This window comes from Notolabrus celidotus, chromosome 1, assembly GCF_009762535.1.
Source record: "Notolabrus celidotus isolate fNotCel1 chromosome 1, fNotCel1.pri, whole genome shotgun sequence".
In the NCBI taxonomy this organism is placed as follows: domain Eukaryota; kingdom Metazoa; phylum Chordata; class Actinopteri; order Labriformes; family Labridae; genus Notolabrus; species Notolabrus celidotus.
This window is the reverse complement of record NC_048272.1, coordinates 20,701,671-20,721,697: the sequence shown is the minus strand read 5'-3', so window position 1 is coordinate 20,721,697 and position 20,027 is coordinate 20,701,671. Positions and strand designations below refer to the sequence as shown.

General features: G+C 43.5%; 2 protein-coding genes across 3 annotated transcripts in view; both read right to left on the bottom strand.

Moving 5' to 3' along the window:
* Nucleotides 1–2,679: 2,679 nt before the first annotated feature.
* On the bottom strand, nt 2,680–6,585 carry klhdc7a (kelch domain containing 7A). Its single transcript, XM_034689591.1, has one exon. The coding sequence runs from the start codon at nt 6,437–6,439 to the stop codon at nt 3,503–3,505; it is 2,937 nt and encodes a 978-aa protein (XP_034545482.1). The 5' UTR covers nt 6,440–6,585; the 3' UTR covers nt 2,680–3,502.
* Nucleotides 6,586–11,856: 5,271 nt separating this feature from the next.
* Nucleotides 11,857–20,027, bottom strand: part of igsf21a (immunoglobin superfamily, member 21a) — a 381,326-nt gene continuing 373,155 nt past the window's right edge. For both annotated transcript variants that reach the window (XM_034694383.1, XM_034694318.1), the window contains exon 10: nt 11,857–12,313. In XM_034694383.1, coding sequence (XP_034550274.1) covers nt 12,237–12,313 — 77 coding nt within the window. In that variant the 3' untranslated portion in view covers nt 11,857–12,236. The remainder of the gene's footprint in view (nt 12,314–20,027) is intronic.

Genomic DNA, 20,027 nt, shown 5'->3' with positions numbered 1-20,027 from the left:
ATACAAGCACAACAAACAAACACAAACTCCAACAAACTAACCATGTTTCGGACAACCAAATAACCCACTCGGGACAACAAAAAAGACAAAGGGAAAACAACCCCATTCCACCAGATCCGTGTCCGGTGTGTCTCCGATCCGTCACGGCACCAGATCTGATAGGTTTCTATTCTAGTCAATGTGTCAACAGCCACTGGATCCGCTCCATTGCATTTCGGCTGCGTCTCTGATCCGGCAGGTCTGAGCCCTCCGGATCAGATACACAAGACTTCTATTTTTGCCGGATGCTGGAGCACGACGCATCAATCTCAACAGAGCAGATGGAGTGGGACAGGAAGTCAGGCACCAAAACAAAATGAAAACATCCGGTTCATTTTCAGAGTAAAACACTCTGTGTTATCACCAGACTGATTTCACTTAACTACAACAACAAACCGTCATGATGAGCGGAGCCAGGCCTGGAGTCAACAGGTCAGAGGTTTTCAGAGGACCAGAAAGACAACATGGATGAGGAGAGGAGGAGGAGGATCCTTGATTCAGTAATTACCATAGGAGAACCTCGGTCACATGACTACAGCTATCTGGCGTTCCTGCTCTATGCTGCATTCCGAACAGGTGCACTGCCACCAAAGGGAGGCGGGGCCAGAGGGACAAAAGAGAGAGAGAGAGAGAGAGAGAGAGAGAGAGAGAGAGAGAAAATTTTCACCATAAGTGTGATTAAAAATATCAAAATAATGGGTTATAAATCTCACAAATATAGGTATAGATATAGATAAATATAGATTCCATACGAATGGCAGTAAAGTTTGACTATAAAAGCTTTGTGCCCTTGTCTGTCTATTTTGAGAAAAAAGGAAAAAAAAAAACAGACTGAAGCAGGCCATTTATGAAATGAAAAGGGATTAAAGCTAATGTACTGTAACTCTAATAACATGGCTGTAAGGAGGCCTGTAGTTTCACTGTGTGTTCTGTGGTGAGCACTTTGAATGTTTGTGTGAAAGAGGAAGAAAGGAAGGGGCTATAAACTGTGTCCTCCCATCCAGAGGATAATTACATGCAAATTCTTCCTCTCTGCACAGTCTGTAACTCAGAAATGGATGTTACTTAGTGTTAGCTTGATACTCTGAGGGAAATAAAAAGAGAGGGGGTATGTAATAACACAAGAGTTGATGCCAGACCCAAGTAAAAACTGCAAACCAGAAGCCACGAGTCATCCAAGGCAACATCTGAAGGGACTTGTCTGAGTCCCTTTCCATTAGGTGTTTAGTTACAGCGAATCAAAGTGTTTAATTAGAAAGAATCAAAGATGCTTATGTTTGATGGTCAACCATCTGTGTCTGCCTCCCATTTCCCCGCCTGCCTGCTGCCTTCAGGTACAGCTGAAGCCCTCGTTTTCACACCCCATTTGCAGGCCAGTCACTCCGCTGCTGTGTGCTGCTGATGCTCGCATGTCACATGACGCCTCTGTGTGATGTGGGAGAAGTTAACATGTCTCACTGACAGCATTGCTGTGTTTGCCCTGTGAGCCACATGATGGTGCTATAGCAGCATGTCACTCTCTGAGACGTGTCAGTGTGTGTTTGAAGGCCTCAGCATTATGGTGTGGACAAATGAGCAAACAATGAGGAATATGCTGATGCTCATTTCCAATCCTAATGAAAAGCTTTACAGTTAAAAAAAATACCTTTAAGTTAAAGATTGTCTCTGCTTTGTCCTTTAATTGATCCTGCTACTCACATGCATACTGGATGAGAAATTTGGCTTCCAGTCTTACTTTTTCAATCTACTTTACTATCTTCTCCCTCTCTCTTCCCCCTCTCTATCAAGCTTCTGTTACAAATAACAATAAGACATTGTTGTTAAGCACCAATAAATAGAAAATAAGTAAAAAAAGTTATACAAAATAATTATTTACTCCTACTAATCTTATCAATCTTTCCAATTTCTACCTGTGATATTTGGAATACTTCTGAAGATATACACTAACCTTCATACCCTCAGCCTTCCCACACAAACATTAACCCTAACAAGACAAACTTATTGTTTATTTATTCATTTTTATACATGTTAACATATATATTATAATTTATTTATTTATTTATTTATTTATTCATTCATTTGTATAAATGTTTACATATATATTACTATCTACTTATTTATTTATTTATTCATTGTATACATGTTTACATATATATTATTATCTACTTTTTAATTTATTTTATTTATTGTATTCAATTATAACCTATTGGAAACTGTCATTCAACTGTTCATTTTCATTATTGATATATTATTATTATTATTATTATTATTATTATTATTATTATTATTATTATTATCTATTTTCTCCCTCTTTCATTGCCTACATTTTCTAGGTTATTTCTATTTTTTATAAACATCAATTTTTTTTTCTTTGTTTGTTAGGTTTTTTGTTCTGTTTTGTTGTTGCTATTGTTGTTTTGTTTTATCCTTTTGTTTTACTCTTATCATTATTATTTTCATAATTACTTCTTTGTCTGTTTTTTTTTTCTTCTTGTTATTCTGTTTACTATCACTTGGTCACCCTATTCTTGTAAAGCACATTTCTTGCACAATAAATAAATCAAAAAAAATGAATGAATAACACCACTATTTAATAATCATGAATAAGAGTGCAATGAATGACACAATTCAGAAACTTTTTCAATGTTTATATCACAATATATAACTCAATAAAGATGTCATTTTTACAGTCAACAAAGAAGTGAATCAGTGAATTTACAAAAATGCATTTCTATCAGAGCGACTCAATAATAAAAAAAATAACAGCACGCCTTTTGGAAGAGTTTTAAAAGTCATGACAAATGCTTTCAGAAGCTCACCTATTTATACTGCATGACAAACCCATTTGCACCCCGTCACATTTAAAGAGCAAGTGTAGATAATTGCATTGTATCCAGACCACAGAGTAAGATATATCGGCAGCCTCTGCAGAGGAGCTCAGTGACAGATTATGACTACATTGCCCATTCTCTGTAATATGTTTGAGTTGAATGAACTCATTTACTCTGAGACTTTCTTATGAATTATCTCTATAGCTAAAGAGGTGAAGCATCTGGAATGAAATAAAAGTAACTTAATGGCAGGAAGGAGTGGCAAATCAAAGAGGCAACAATTTACATGTCAGCACATCCCGCGTAAATCTAAGCAAACACTGGTTTAAGAGGCTAATATTTTACTTCTACTGCCAGTGACTGAGGCATTAAAAACACACATTTCATTGTGCAATACCTGATCCAAGAAAACACAGCAGTTACAGAAACAGAGGATTTGACTCTTTTGCTCAAATGTAATCCTATTAACACCTCAAAGAAATGACAACACATTAAGCTTGAACATTCTGTAGGTTGAACATAAACCTGAGCAAAGCAAATCCACTCCCAGAAACTTGATGTTAAAAGCCTGCCTCTAGCAGGAATACTCCATCACCAGCTAATCTTATCATCAATGGAAAACTGAGTCCTCATTACACGCTGGTTTGCCGAGGTTTCTTATCAGGGAGCGAGAGGACAAAAGGGAAAAGTATGCCCTTTGCCGCAGAGAGGACACTCAAATCCTCATCTATAAAGGCAGGAGAGATCTCATCAGCTCTAAACTGCATGGTGAACTGGCGGCTGACACAGTAGACAGTGTTGTCCATTTTGACACACTGGAAGGCTGGGCAGTGTTGGATGCGTCTGGAGCTGCACTCGTACCACAGCCGAGCCACCGTGTGGTAGCGGTACACGCTGATACCCAGGCGAGGGTTCACATCAAACCGATACAAAAACCTCCCCACTGCTATCAAATCTGCTGTCCTGTCTTTGCTCGCCACCATCACACTCGGCCTCCAGGTGTCGGTTTTGGGGTTGTAGCGCAGGAGCATATACTTCAGAGTTCCCCCAGACACAAAGAGCTCTCCGTTGCACACTGTGACGTGATGTGCGACGGCGAATGTGTCATTCGGCAGTGGAGCCACGAATGTCCATCTGTCCAATCGGGGATCGTAGCGTTCCACCGAGGAGAGGCACTCCCCTCCGATGGCGTAAATGTAGCCCTCCAGAGCTGCCAGCTTGCAGCGGGGCCTGGCTTCATTCATGGGGCTGATCTCCTTCCAAATGGATGTCAAAGGATTGTAGCAAAACACTTGCTTTGAGGGTGTCATGTCTCTGTCTGTGCCTTGGCAGCCCACAGCCACAAATAAGTAGTTATCCATTGTGCACATGGCACAAGCTTTAGAGATGACCTCCTGAGGGATCGGGCAGAGTGTGTGCCAGGTGCCTTTGTAGTCGTCATAATAGTACACTGCACTGGATGTCCTCCTCTGCTCTGTCTCTGCTGTCTGTCCTCCTGTGTTTTGTGCCCAATCTTGAGGATTCATATCAGCCACCATCAGAAACCTCCTTCCTCTCATTCTCTGCTTCCTGATTTGCTCCCGCTCACCAGCCATCAGCCGCCCATAGAGGTTGGGGTCCATGAGGACCTGGAGGTAGTTGTCTGACATGACTCCAAGGGCGGCTTGCAGCACAGAGTCCGGGCCATGTTTCTTAGCCAGGCACAGAGTCTCCAAACAGTTACCCAGATCAAGTTTACTTTTTAAGCTCTCCAAATCTGTGCCCTCAAGTGCTGGAAGGTGTAAAAACGGAGCCCCTGCGACAGTCTCTAGATCTCCTTCCTCTCTTCCATCGTTCTCTGTAGAGGAAAGGATCATATGGTAAACAGTGATAGCCTCGTCGCCGGCTGAGGTCAGGGAGTGAGTCATACGAGAAGTGGAGCCTGATGTCAGAGAGGCGACTGGAAGTTCAGACTGCTCAGCCGCAGACAGATAGCTCTCCTTGCGTAGGAGTGCAGGCCTTGCGGGATGCTTTAAGTCAGGACTTTGCAGCGTGGAAGGATCCTCAGCAGCGTTAAGTGGTAGAACAAGATCACGCATAATGATGGGGCTCAGAGAGGTGGGGGATTCTGCGTTACAACTCCTAAACTCCCCTGGCTGTGACTCAGACTTCCTCTCAAACTGACCCAGCACTGTGTTGGAGTCTATAACAGAGTGAGAGGAAGACTCCACATAGTAATCATATATCTTTCCGCGCACAACCGGGTCTTCTTTTCCTTCCAGCACAACGTTTGCATCCTCCACTTTGATCTCTGCCTTGGAGAGGAAGCTGGAGTAGGCCCCCTGGCGCTCCAAGTCCTGCCTCAACTCCCTGCCCACACCCACACTGCCCTCGAGCTTCTGCAGAAAGCAAGGGGAGCGGCGCCCCGTTGTACTGGCCATCCCACTCTCTGTTGGATGAGGAAGGTTCAAAGCAGAACCGAATGAAATATTTCTGGTGGCATCCTCTGCCTCCTTTTGAAGAGGGAGCATCTCTTCTTTCATGTTGATATTTTGGTCACTACATGACACACTTAATGCATCCTCAGTCTGTTCAGACTCACACAGAGGAGTTTCACTTGACATTTCCGTGTCAGATATCAGCTCATCATCGTCAGGGTCTTTGTGCAAAGGAGTGGATTCCTCACCGTCATCCTCGGTCTGTTCATGGTCACACAGAGGAGCATCACTGGACATTTCTGTGTCAGATATCGGGTCATCATTGTCCGATTCTTTGTGCAAAGGTGTGGATCCCTCACCGCCATCCTCAGTCTGTTCATGGTCGCACAGAGGAGCATCACTCGAAATTTCTGCATCAGATATCTGGTCGTCATTGTCAGAGTCTTTGTGCAAAGGTGTGGATCCCTCACCGCCATCCTCGGTCTGTTCATGGTCACACAGGGGAACATCACTGGACATTTCCGTGTCAGATATCGGGTCATCATGGTCAGAGTCTTTGTGCAAAGGTGTGGATCCCTCACCTCCATCCTCAGTCTGTTCATGGTCACAGAGAGGAGCATCACTGGACATTTCTGTGTCAGATATTGGGTCATCATTGTCCGAGTCTTTGTGCAAAGGAGTGGATCCCTCACTGCCATCCTCAGTCTGTTCATGGTCGCACAGAGGAGCATCACTCGAAATTTCTGCGTCAGATACCGGGTCATCGTTGTCCGAGTCTTTGTGCAAAGATTTAGATTCCTCACCTCCACCCTCGGTCTGTTCATGGTCGCACAGAGGAGCATCACTTGATATTTCCGTGTCAGATATGAAGTCATCATTGTCCGAGTGTTTGTGCAAAGGTGTGGATCCCTCACCTCCATCACCCGTGTCGTGGTTTCGTGAGCTTCGACCTCTCAGCGTCGTCTTGCAGTTTTGGCATTTCACCTCTCCCGTCTCTTTGTCGTCTTCTACGCTGAGCTGAGTTTCCTTTTTGTCCCTGGACCCGTAAAACCTGTAGGCCCACGAGCCCAGGAGCACGGCAGCCACGGAGAGACTCAGCTTCAACAGCAGATGCATGTCGAACTGGACTCCCAGAAGCTCCGCAATGGGCATGGCTGCGGCAGAGACGACGGCGGTGGTGGCTATCGGTTGACTGGTCCTATTGAATGATGTCGTCAACTGACAGGAGTATGCTGTCTGGCTTTCATTGTCAACGAGCTGCTGTGATCTGATGACTGCGCCTCTTTGCCCAAGGGATCAGGTGTAAAGCGATACCTGCAGAGGCTCTATTTGCATCCCTGGCTCTGAGGAGGCGGGGCACTGGTCATGCACCACCTGTAGCGAGTCAGATGCACTTTGAAAACCATACACAGGGTATGTAAATAGCCGAAAGATCAATATTTGCTTATGCAATTTGCTGACTCACCCAAGCATTTCCCAGGACTGTCATCTAAGAACTCTGGTCAATAACTTTAATCCTTACTTTCTTTCTTTTTCTTTTATTGTTGCATCTTTTTCTTCGTGTTTATTCACACAAACAGGATTCGGTCACGTCAGACTTTAATGCAGCAGTTTCTGAAAACATCCTCCAAAAACTTTATGACAGATCATATGCCTCCACTTGTTCAAACACATGGCTGGAGCTGCAGGAGGAAAACGTGGTTTGAATAAGGGGTGGGGAGTGATGATAGGTGACATTTATCAAACACTTCATAACCAGGATACATCTGTTTGCACAGCCATGCCACAGATCAAAGGTCCTTGTCTTTGTTGGTGCAGACGCTTTAAAGCCTCTCTGGGAAAAGAAGCCGAACACTCCTGTTGCAGAATAAAATGGCAGCCACTTGTTATGATGAGCACATAGAAGTGTAAATAATATAGATAACCATCTGAAGGGTACCAGATGGAAAGATGTCTTCTGAGAAACCTGAAAGTGTCATTCATTTCTATACACTACACACTGAGATGCAAACCCTCCTCCTGTCATACGGGAGTCTCGTCACTCAGTCCCAGCTGTCAAGCTGTCATCCGAGCTGGTGATAACACACTCAAGCAAGGCTGCGGTCAACAAGAGACCAGCGTTTACATTAATAGCATTCTGTGTGGTGCATTTTAAAGGTGCATCATATACAGAGACATACAGAGAGTGTGTTCAATGTCCACAGCCGTTGTTTGGTTACACGATAGCTGAGCCAGCAGACGACATAAAGGAAACTGGATTCTGCAAGCATGGTTGACTAATGAATAATTCACAGATGGGCCAAAGAGGCTGCTTCTTATCCTCACCATTGCTCCCAGCTCAGGTGAACCATTCAGAACACTGCTGAGAGGGAAAAAAAAAAAAAACACAACATGATTGCCAGCCATGTGCATTGTTGCATGGAGCCACTTTCACCTCCTCTGGCTTGTGCCATCCATGATTGGTGTGCAACATGCAGCTAAACAAGAACAGAAGGCCAAAAAGTCATTTTTTAACAGGTGTTTCAGGCTTTTCCTGTAATAAATATGCAGATTAGTGAAGCACTGGCAGAGGAGGGACGTAGGCAGTCAAACAGAAAAAATATACAGCCTAATATTCTGTGACTATTGTATTTCAGAGCTCAATTTGTGAAGGGAATAAAAGGATGACTGATAAAGCCAAGACATGGACAGAGACGGAGCAGCTTTGACTTTTAACAAGCAAAGAGAAAAGTTTGTTCATGTGGAGAAAGAAGAGATAAAGCCAGATACTTCAAAGGGTCGCATCATTTGCCTGATGGAGGTTTTCGGTCCATACATTTGTTCGCACACATTGATTGTTTGTAGAACAAACTCATGCACACACAAAGAAAGTTAACCCTAACCCCCAGAGAGAGCACCCTGGCTGGAGATCTGGACCTCCAGCTTACCCCCTAGCCCTAACCCTAACCCCCAGAGAGAGCACCCATGCTGGGGAGCTGGACCTCTGCCTTCCCCCCCCAACCCCAACCCTAACCCTAACCCCCAGACAGTGCAACCTGGCTGAGGAGCTGGACCTCCCACTTCCCCCCTAACCCTAACCCCCAGACAGTGCACCCTGGCTGGGGAGCTGGACCTCCTGCTTCCCCCCTAACCCTGTCAACCAGACAGAGCACCCTGGCTGAGGTACTGGACCTCCGGCTTCCAACCCTTACCCTAACCCCAGATTGTGCAACCTGGCTGGGGAGCTGGACCTCCGGCTTCACCCCTAGCCCTACCTAACCCCCAGACAGAGCACCCTGGCTGGGGAGCTGGACTCCGGCTTCCCCCCCAACCCCAACCCTAGAATTTAGTTAAGTTTACTCCAGTTGGCATGATGATTATTGAAAGATAATTTGCACGTCATGTAATGCATTCAATAATCGAGCAGACTTGTTTTTCTTGCATGTGAGGCGAATTGAAACAAGCATTACAAAAAAAAAGAAGCGCCTCTTGAATCAGAATGAAAATCACGGATGAGTTATAATGCTATACAGTGGGTGGACATGGATTCGTGCCCTTTGCTTTCCTCACTGCAAAATCATGAATTCAAAGCACACACGGCTGTCTGTTAATAATGTTTGTGCTGTGAGGCTCTCATCTCCAGAATGCAGGGATGCGGGTTGTACTTTGGCAAGGTGAGGTGACATCCCAAACAGAAAGGTCTATCCTTTCTATTCGACTCAGCTTTAAGAAAGTCTCCTCTTAGCTCCAACCTGGTTTAAACCTTAATCTCTTAATACATTTTCTGTCCTTAGAAAAGCTTAAACTGCAATTCTTGTGAAGTCCAAAAAATGCAGGATAAGTCCGCTATAAGAGAACAAATTTCAATGGTTTAAAAGCAATGTGAGAATCTCCTTGAAGTCACGCAAGGGTCAGTACAATCAGAAACATCTGACAGAAATTCAGATTTGGAGCTTGACTGTAATTAAGGCGGAATGAAATGAGTCTGTGTCTCTCAGCAGAGGCAGACTGTCCTTCACATTTATGTATATGGGGAGATTTTCATAAACTGGATGGTAACGAAGTCCTGCAGAAATGTGGACTTGCAGATGTCTGGAGACCCACCGAGGATGTGCATTAGCATGTTGTAAACGAAACTAACTTGACTTACATTCGGGTCGATTTCAAATCAGTTACATTGCCTGTGGTTGACCTACAGTAAATACAAACAGACAGCATGTTAAACAAAAAGACTAACTTGCTAACCAGCCATGGCATAGTCCCCAGCACAACACCAGGATGTCCACCAAGTCCAGGACTTTGGCTATTTGTCAAAACCGCCTGCTACACACTACCTAGGAATGTAATATCCGGTACTAACTACATACTGAGTTTGAAGGTAATATGTAGTTTGGCTGTTCTGTTGGATCTGTTCTGCAGGTTGCTGGGTCAGGCATCGCTGGATTTCTGGTTTCAGAAAGCGGAAGTAAACAATGTCCGAGCTGATAGAGAATCTGCTTCTTTAGCATCACTCATAATAATAATAATAATAATAATAATAATAATAATAATAATAATAATAATTTTATTTATAGAGCGCTTTAGATCAAAGTGCTTTACAAAGCTTAAAAACAAATAACAAACAAAGACACAACATAACATAAAACACAAAAATCTTATGATTTAAAAAGTTAAGAGGTGGTTTATATTCACATTACTTCACTATGAATGTAACAGACTGTTAAATGTCTGATACAACTCCAACAGAGTAGGTGGCGCTAATGCTCTTAAAAACCAGGTAGCACTGTGCATTGTGGGAAAAAGTACGTGATGGAGACTGGTCCGCTGCATACTGAGAATTTTCTCTAGTCAGTACCACATCCAGGTAGTTTTGGCATACTGCAGATTTTGCTCATGCTCACATGCTACATAATGACTTTTTGCCAAATCAGTATGTAATACTATTTTAGTAGGTGGTTTCGTAAACGGCCTTGGTCTTTTATCACAATAGGTTTCAGTTTCTTTTTTGACAACAAGTCACCAAGACGTCAAATTCTTTAGAGGTAAAAAATAAATAGTGAAGTCTCGTCAGATGTTTGCTTATTATATGAATTGCATACATTTGCATGAGTGGACCCCAGAAAGAGTAGTTGTACCTTGGTAGTAGCTAATGTTGATCAAAATAAATAAATACACAAATCGATTGCATTAACTTCAAACTGAGGCTTTGACTAACATTGCACTTCCACCAGATCCATGTCTGGTCCGTCTCCGATCCACTGCGGTTCAGCTCCGTGCTCTCTCGTCCGTCAACACCCTCTGGCTGCGTTTTCAGATCACAGCACGGGGCAGGACCACCGGACAGCTGGAGTCATGTGACTGAGGTTTTCTCGCAGTAATTACTGAATCACGGTTTCTCCTCCTCCTCTCCTTATCCAATGTGGTCTTTCTGGCCTCTGAAAACCTCTGACCTGTTGACTCCAGGCCTGGCTCTGCTCATCATGACGGTTTGTTGTTGTAGTTAAGTGAAATACGATCTGGTGCGCCGTGCTCCGGTATCTGGCAAAAATTGAAGTCTTGCGAATTAATTTTGTCAGGACTTATCACCCTGCAGCCAATCAGAACCGATGATTAAACCAGAACATGGAATAATGAATGTTCTATATTACTTGAGAAGCCTGCAGATGCATTTCTACTACCAAACATGTGTTAAATAACCAACCACAGTGTGATAAGTAAAGTCAAGGCTTGTAAGTTTTATCATCTCTCCATTTTTAATACAGGTGAAATGAAACAAATGCAACAACCCTGTTTACACACGCTGCCTCAGGTCAGCACTTCCCTGGAATGGCGGCTAAAATGATCCTACAAGTACTGTAAATGTCCGGTAAGAGTTACGTATCGTACACAATGTAGGTCACTTAAGATAGTATGTCACAAGTAAATAACTCGGTTACAGGCCAGTGACAATGAGTTGCAGCTCCGTCAATTGCAACACACCAAAAAAGGAGAAAGAATCTTCAAACGTCACATGCACCACAACCCCAAAACAGCAGACATATGTTAGGTAATTTTTTCACTCTGTCCTTGGAGACCTGCCATGTAGATATAAAAAGCCCAAATGAGAAACAGAAAGGCTGTTAATGTTTCTGTCCTTTCAGCCAAGAATGATCTCTGAAAACAGTGTTGAATGAAGTACAAACAAAGGTGGAGGAGAAGTGTAAACTCCCAGCGATTCTCACAACCAACCCTCACCAAAACCCATATAACCTCTTTAATTATTTTCAATATTTACACTGATGTACACAAAATACACTCAAAAAAGGAGATTTTTTTCTAGTTTCTCAATGCGATTAAATCCTCTGGTACATTCCGAGACTTCGGGGGGAAAAAAAGGAAAACTTGTATATTAATAAAAAAGAATGTTCTCTTGGAGCATCTGTGTTTGTTCCCCCGTGGGTTTATCAGCTTGTTGCTAATCAGGTGCATCCCAGGACATGAAAAAGACGGGTGTGGTTGATACAGAGCCTAAGCCAGTTCCACTTTTTGCATGTCAGTCGACACCACTCACATTTTGACTCATCGAAAGAAAATGCGTTGTTCTTTTTCCGTTTCAAATCAACTGATTTTATTGATCAACAGGCAGACGTGGGACAAGAAACAAAAGAAGGTGTAACTGGGCAGGGCTATATAGGATGTGGTTATTGTCATGTTCATCATCTCGTTCTTTTTATGTCTTTATCTCGGTTATTATTTTGTTACAAAAAAAACAGTGGAGTGCCATCTGGTGGTGGCACTGTTTCCTTATTGACTGACGCATGGAGGGCCCGTTGGTGACTGGAGAAGGCTTGCAGGATTGTGTGTGTGTGTGTGTGTGTGTGTGTGTGTGTGTGTGTGTGTCTGTGTCTGTGTCTGTGTGTGTGGATGTTGTGTGAGAAGGGCAAGTATGTGTGTGTATTTGTTTATGTGTGTTTGTCTTGGTTGAGGGGTTTCACGTCAGTTCCACTGTCACTGTGAGGACAAGCGCCATCGACGTAAGTCTGAGCATGTCAATGCGAGAGGCTCCATCTGCAAAGAAATCAAAGAAGAGTGGGTCAGATGGGGACGCACAGTTACTCAGCCTTATATTCATCATCAGTAAAGGCATACTGTATATATATAAAACACAGCGGTAATACATTAAGCCCTTTTTTTTTTTACTCATGACCTCACTAAAATGCAATAATTTTAATGGTCCTGTGTGACACGACCTTTTATAACTTACTGATTATTTAAAAGCAAACCCTGGAGCGCTGGTTTAACCTTGAAGGACATATAGAGTATTTATATAACTTGTTTAAAATGAAAAAATACATGTTATGTGACATTTAAATAATTCATAGGACATCTATAAAGCCACTGATGTACACTACCAGTCAAAAGTTTAGAAACACTTTCTCATTCAAGGGTTTGTATTTATTTTAATTATTTGAAACACTGTAGATTAATACTGAATGCATCAAAACTATGAAAGAGCATATATGGAATTATTGAATGAACAAAAAAGTGTTAAACAAACCAGAATATGTTTTATATTTTAGATTCTGTAAAGTAGCCCCCTTTTTCCTTCATGACAGCTTTGCACACTCTTGGTATTCTCTCAGTCTGCTTCATGAAGTGGTCTCCTGGAATGGTTTCTAATTAACATGACCCTTGTCAAGAGTTCATTTGTAGAACGACTTGCCTTCTTAATGTGTTTGAGACCATCAGTTGTATTGTTCAGAGGTAGGGTTTGTACACAATGGATAACCCTATTTGAGTACTGTTGTAATCCAGATTATGCCAAAACCAGATTATTTCATAGTTTTGATGTCTTCAGTATTAATCTACAATGTTGAAAATAATTAAAATAAATAAAAATCATTGCATGAGAAGGTGTGTCCAAACTTTTGACTGGTAGTGTATTTCAGGTTGCATATATTTTCTATAGTTGAGCCACAAATATTATTTTCTATGTTGCATAATAATTCAACATTGATAGCAACAATCACAAAAATGCAAAACATTTGGATTAGATAAATATTACAAACATAAACTTCAACAGAATATCAAAAACATGATCTGCATTAACAAAGATTGACCTTTGGTGACATAACCCGTCATTTTTTATCGTTTGGGTTAAAGCAAACTTCTAAACATGTGTTTAATCCCGAATAAGCTGCAAGTTATTTTGGTAAATGTAGAGCTTTAGATGGCCAAACATAATGAAAATGCACGTTTTATAACATATAATGTAAAATGAAAGTTATTTTTAAAGCCCCAAAGATAGTTCTTTCATTAAATGAATGAGAAATCCCCAAAGTCCACACTCTCTGATGAGTCCAACAACTATTGATGTCCGCGGAGTCCTAGCACCCTTGTCATTAGTTCCACATGCTCATCTCCCACTGTTCATGTTGAGCTAGGACCCTCTCAGTCTGTTCCTTTTCTGATTCAGCCATGGAATTGCTATCAATTACCCTCTACGGCTCTCAGAACCCCATAAAATCCGCCAAGAAACAAGCATGTAAGAACAACAATATTAACAAACAGGTCCACTCTCCGCCATCTCCACATGCCGGTCCTGTACAGCAGGGGTTCCAAAAGTGTGGGTTGGGACCTGGGGGGTCGCAAGATGTCTTACAGAATGTTTTTTTTTTTTTAAGTTATCTAAAAATATTTTTTATTCTTATTTATTTTTGTTTATTTAGCTTGTTTTCTTATGTTTATCCTCCTTTCTGTTAATTACGATTACTCCTTTATTATCATTATTATGTCTGTATTTTTTGCATTTATTTATTTTTTCTTCTCTTTGTTGGTTTTGTATGTGAACAAAAAATGCTGAAAAATGCAATAAAAAATGAAATGACAAAAGTTATCTAAAAAATAGTAAATTTTACCCATTATAGTTAAAAATATTGACAAAAATAGTAGCTAACCTTGAAATAAAACCTTGAAAATAGAAAATGTAATTAATTTTCTGCCTTACTTTTACCAGATGACTCCTAAGTTTAGAGTTAGTGAACAGTTAATTATCAAAAACATCAGAAGCAGTAGACTAATTCATAACGGCACAGGAAACAGCCACATTCTCTCTAACTTTCTGCAGAACAGCTCAATTAAGCCACACTAAATCACTTTGAGAGACAGTGGGGGTCACAAGTCTTTGGCACCTATTTTTTTGAGGTTCACAGGCTGAAAAGTTTGGGAACCCCTGCAGCACAGTGCCCCCCCTGTTGGGCAACTGCAAACTTTCAGATACCTGTTATCTGCACCAAGAGATGTAAATGCCTTGGGGAGACCACTCTCACTGATTTTAGACATTTTTATGTCCCCCGTCCTTGTGGAAGAGGTGGTGGCCTTGCAGTTTTTCATAAAAAATTAGATGAAATGCGCTTACTGGAAAAACAGTAGCAACAACCAGATAAAACAAAAACACATCATCAATGTAGAGTTGATTAAAGAATAGCTATATAAGACGTGACACAAATCAAAAAATGGAAGACAAACAAAAGAATGAGCAACAGAGAAGAGGTCCAGATCAGACAGACATGCAACAGATGTCATATGCACAGAATGTATCTATAAGTAATTGATTGCAAACATATATATAGAGGAAATAGTCACCGTAGGATCTTGCCGTGTGCAGCTACCACTAAAGCAATACTCAGAGGTGTCCCCACATGACCTTTGGTGCAGTCCAGACAAACACAAATATAATCTTTCTCTCCCAATATTTGGAGAGAGCTCGAGAAAAAAAAAAAAAAAAAAAAAGGTGAAATAACCGAGCTGTGAGGAGTGAAGTTCTAATTTTATTTTCATTTCTGATATATTTTTGTACCTGTTGTTCTCGGGCCCTACAGCGTGGATACTAGATTATAGAGGAGAGAGCAGCTTCGGGCTGATGTTGTTTTCTGCAGCTCTCTGGTGGAAACATTACAGCTACGGGGAGCTGCTGCAGGAGGATGAAAGTTGTGACTGACCTTGGGCGTGGTTTTGCTGACATAGCAGTTTGTTTGAGTGTGGCTTCAGCAACAATATCACTGTGACCACATCAGGGTGTGGCAGGGCTCACTAGAGTCACCATGTGAGGTTAGACTCATCAGGTGATTAAGTCTTGTGAACACAGACTTTATTAAAGAAGTAGATACCGCCAGCCTTAAATTTATCCACTAGTCTGTGTTATTAGAGGGGAATTTATTGGCTTCAACACGATTCAATGGGAAACAGACAACATAATTTCAGAGTGTTATATTTAACTGTAAATGTAGTCTGTTCACCCACTGAGGCTTTGCACTATGATTAGACATCCAAGGACCTTGTCCGTGTCCTTAGAGATGTCAATCTGCTGCCGCTCTTGTGCTTTTGTCTATAGGGGCAAAGCTCATACTTAATACAATTCAGCATAAAAGTGGACAAATGGAGCCAAGTGATGTCACCCATCAGGCTGGAGCAACACTTTTTTCAAAATGTTATTTTTTATATATATGTTTTTGGGACATTTCTGCCTTTATCGGATAGGACTGCTGAAGAGAGACAGGAAATGTGGGAAGTAGCGAGAGGGGGAGGACATGCAGCAAATGGTCAAAGCTATAAACTATAGCCTCCGTATATGGGGCGCGTGCTTAGACTGCTAGGCCAACGGCGCCCGCTGGAGCAACACTTTTGAAGCTGCTAGTATAGCAATTAAGCCATCACTGCCAGGGCTCGTTTCTCACAATACGATAGGGTAGGATAGGATTCAATACAATTCAATACGATATGGTAAGGTAGGATACGATACAGTAGGATGGATAGGATAGTTTAGGAAATGCTAGGATATGATACAATACTATACAATATGATAGGATACAATTACATAGGCTAGGATACAATACGATATATAGGACACAATATATAGGATACGATACAATATAATTAGATAGGCTAGGCTAGGATTGGATACTACACAATAGGATACAAGAGGCTAGGATAGGTTATGATACGATATGATGTTTACAATAGGATAGGATATGATACCATATGTTACGATGGGATATGAAGGGATAGGATAGGACACGATACAATATGATATGACATGACACGATACGATATATAGTATACGATACACTATGATACGATAGGCTGGGCAAGGCTAGGATTGGATATGATAGGATACGATACAATAGGCTAGGATAGGTTAGGATACGATACGATATATATACTAGGACAGGACACGATTTTTTATGATAGGATATGAAGGGCTACGATAGGATAGGAAAGGATTTGGTAGGACACGATACAATATGATAAGATACGATACAATATGATACCATAGGCTGCGCTAGGATAGGATACAATATGATAAAAGATCTGTCTGGCGGAGACCCCTGTCCGGGAGGTCTTCAACTCCCACCTCCAGAAGGATTTCTTGTGCATCCCGGGGGAGGTTGGGGACATGGAATCTGAATGGACCATGTTCAGGGCCTCCATTGTGAAAGCGGCTACTAGGAGTTGTGGCCTGAAGGCCATCGGTGCCTGTCGTGGCGGTAACCCTCGAACCCGGTGGTGGACACCAGCGGTGAGGGAAGCCGTCAGGGAAGTCCTTTCGGGTCTGGCTGGCCCAGGGGTCTCTGGAGGCGGCTGACGGGTACCGGATGGCTAGGAGGGCTGCAGCATCGGTGGTCGTGGAAGCAAAAACCCGGGTGTGGGAGGAGTTCGGGGAGGCTATGGAGAAGGACTTTCGGTTGGCCCCAAGGAGGTTCTGGCAAACCGTCCGGCAGCTCAGGAAGGGAAAGTAGGGCTGGACCCAGGCTGTTTTCAGCAGGGGTGGGGAACTGCGCACCCAGACTGGGGATATCGTTGGGCGGTGGAAGGAACACTTTGAGGATCTCCTAAATCCAGCCAACACGTCCTTCGAGGAGGAGGCAGAGTCAGAAGACCCGGCGGAGGACTCGTCCATTTCCTTGGCAGAGGTCACTGAGGGAGTCAAAAAGCTCCCCAGTGGCAAGGCGCCGGGGGTGGATGAGATTCTGAGATGCTGAAGGCTCTGGACATTGTTGGGCTGTCTTGGCTGACACGCCTCTTCAGTGTCGCGTGGAGGTCTGGGACAGTGCCTGTGGAGTGGCTGACCGGGGTGGTGGTTCCCATTTTCAAAAAGGGGGACCGGAGAGTGTGCTCCAATTATAGGGGTATCACACTTCTCAGCCTCCCGGGAAAAGTGTACTCTAGGGTGCTGGAAGGGAGGCTCCCATCGAAGATCGAACCTCGGATACAGGAGGAACAATGTGGTTTTCATCTTGGCCGCGGGACAGTGGACCAGCTCTTTACCCTTGCGAGGCTCCTGGAGGGGGCATGGGAGTTTGCCCATCCAGTCTACATGTGTTTTGTGGACTTGGAGAAGGCCTACGAGCGTGTACCACGGGGGCTCTTGTGGGGGGTACTGTGGGAGTATGGGGTTCGGGGGGCGCTATTGCGAGCTATCCGGTCCCTGTACGACTAAAGTGAGAGTTGTGTCCACATACTTGGCACAAAGTCGGACGCGTTCTCGGTGCGTGTTGGACTCCGCCAGGGTTGCCCCTTGTCACTGATCCTGTTTGTAATCTTTATGGACAGGATCTCAAGGCGCAGCCGGGGGGAGGAGGGTCTCCAGTTCGGGGAGCTTGGAATCTCATCTCTGCTTTTTGCAGACGATGTGGTTCTGTTGGCTTCCTCCAGCGGGGACCTCCAGCGGGCATTGGGGCGGTTTGCAGCTGAGAGTTAGCACCTCCAAGTCTGAGGCCATGGTTCTCTGCTGGAAAACGGTGGATTGCTCTCTCTCGGTGGGGAGTGAGACTTTGCTCCAAGTGGGGGAGTTTAAGTATCTCTGGGTCTTGTTCGCGAGTGGGGGTAAAATGGAGCGTGAGATCCACAGGTTGGATTGATGCAGCGTCAGCAGTGATGCGGACGTTGTATCGGACCATTGTGGTGAAGAGGGAGCTGAGCCGGAAGGTAAAGCTTTCGATTTACCAGTCGGTCTACGTTCCAACCCTCACCTATGGTCATGAGCTGTGGGTCATGACCGAAAGGATAAGATAGCGGATACAAGCGGCTGAAATGAGTTTTCTGCGAAGGGTGTCTGGGCTCGGCCTTAGAGGTAGGGTCAGGAGCTCGGACATCCGGAGGGAGCTAGGAGTAAAGCCGCTGCTCCTCCGCGTCGAAAGGAGTCAGCTGAGGTGGTTCAGGCATCTGATAAGGATGCCTCCCGGACGCCTCCCTTTAGAGGTGTTCCGGGCACGTCCAACTGGGAGAAGGCCCCGGGGTAGACCCAGAACGCGGTGGAGGGATTATATCTCCCGCCTGGTGTGGGAACGCCTCGGGATTCCCCAGGAGGAGCTGGAAAGTGTCGCCGGGGAGAGGGATGTCTGGGTCAATTTGCTTGGACTGCTACCCCTGCGACCCGACCCCGGATAAGCGGAAGAAAATGGATGGATGGATGGATGATAAAAGATATTATACGATAGGCCAGGCTAGGATTGGACACTACACGATACGACACGATGCGACACAATGCGATACGATACGATACATTGGATAGGATAGGATTGGATAGATTAGGATACGATATGATATGTTACGATAGGATATGAAGGCCTAGGATTGAATAGGACATGATACGATATGTTACGATACAATAGGCTAGGATAAGATACGATACTATACACCTATAAAATAGGACAGGATATGATACAATGCCATGTAATACGATAAGGTAGGATACTATAGGTTAGGATAGGATACAAAAAGTTATATAAGAGGCAATATGATGTGATACCTGATACAATACAGGAAGATATGGGTAACATTGCCAGATCTTTCTCTGTTAGCTTCCAGCACTGTAGCCTTCAGGGAAACTTCTGCCACATAAGCACCACTGTAAGTCTTGTGCATCACGCTAGTTTGTAGCACGTTCGGATGCATCTCCCACTCCTTGTCAATAAAGGGGGCGTAAATGATCACATTAGGACTCCGTAGCTCATAAAGCCCGTCCATCACAACAGAGTGCAATTCTCTCTGCAGACTGGAGTGCATCTCTCCTCCTTTCCTCTTGTCTCAGAACAAAGAGATGGGATACCTTTTCTTTCTTCTGTTTGGTTTTAAAGGTAGCTGCTGCATTTCTTAGCTTCTTTTCACTGCTGCTGTATTTTGCAGCTCATTATCTTCCTTAGCCAATTCAGAAGGATGCAGAAGGAGAGCAGCCCTTAAAGGGTGCAGGTTTAAGGCGCTCTGAGACTGGCTTCATTTGGCCACGTCCGTTTGTTATCCAGTCTACACCTGTGATTTGGGAGAAGTGCACACTGGGAAATGTCGGTTGTCGGGGGTTTTATTGTAAAGAATTGGATCATACGTTTCTCAGGATTGTTTAAATTGAACAAACAGGTTTTCATCACGACCCCTAATCCGTGTTAATCTCCTCCGAAGTGACATTTTGTGTTCAGCATATTACACTCTGTTTACGGGAGTCATACAACATTAGACAACAACTGGATCTTCTCAATAAGTACTTCATCTCATTCTGTAATGGGCTCATCCAACCATAAGATCATCATCTGAGGTCCCCTCTCAGTCTACAATCAGAGATGCAAGTCGCCCAGCCATCTGTTAGCCTTCCGTTCTTGGCTCAGACCTCAGTGCTTTTCTGCCAACCTGAATATCAACTGGGACTCATTTCTGTGGCAGCGTGCTCTTTTTAATAAGGATCACTCCACCTCAGTCATGCTCCACTGAAAATGCCAGCGGAGAACAT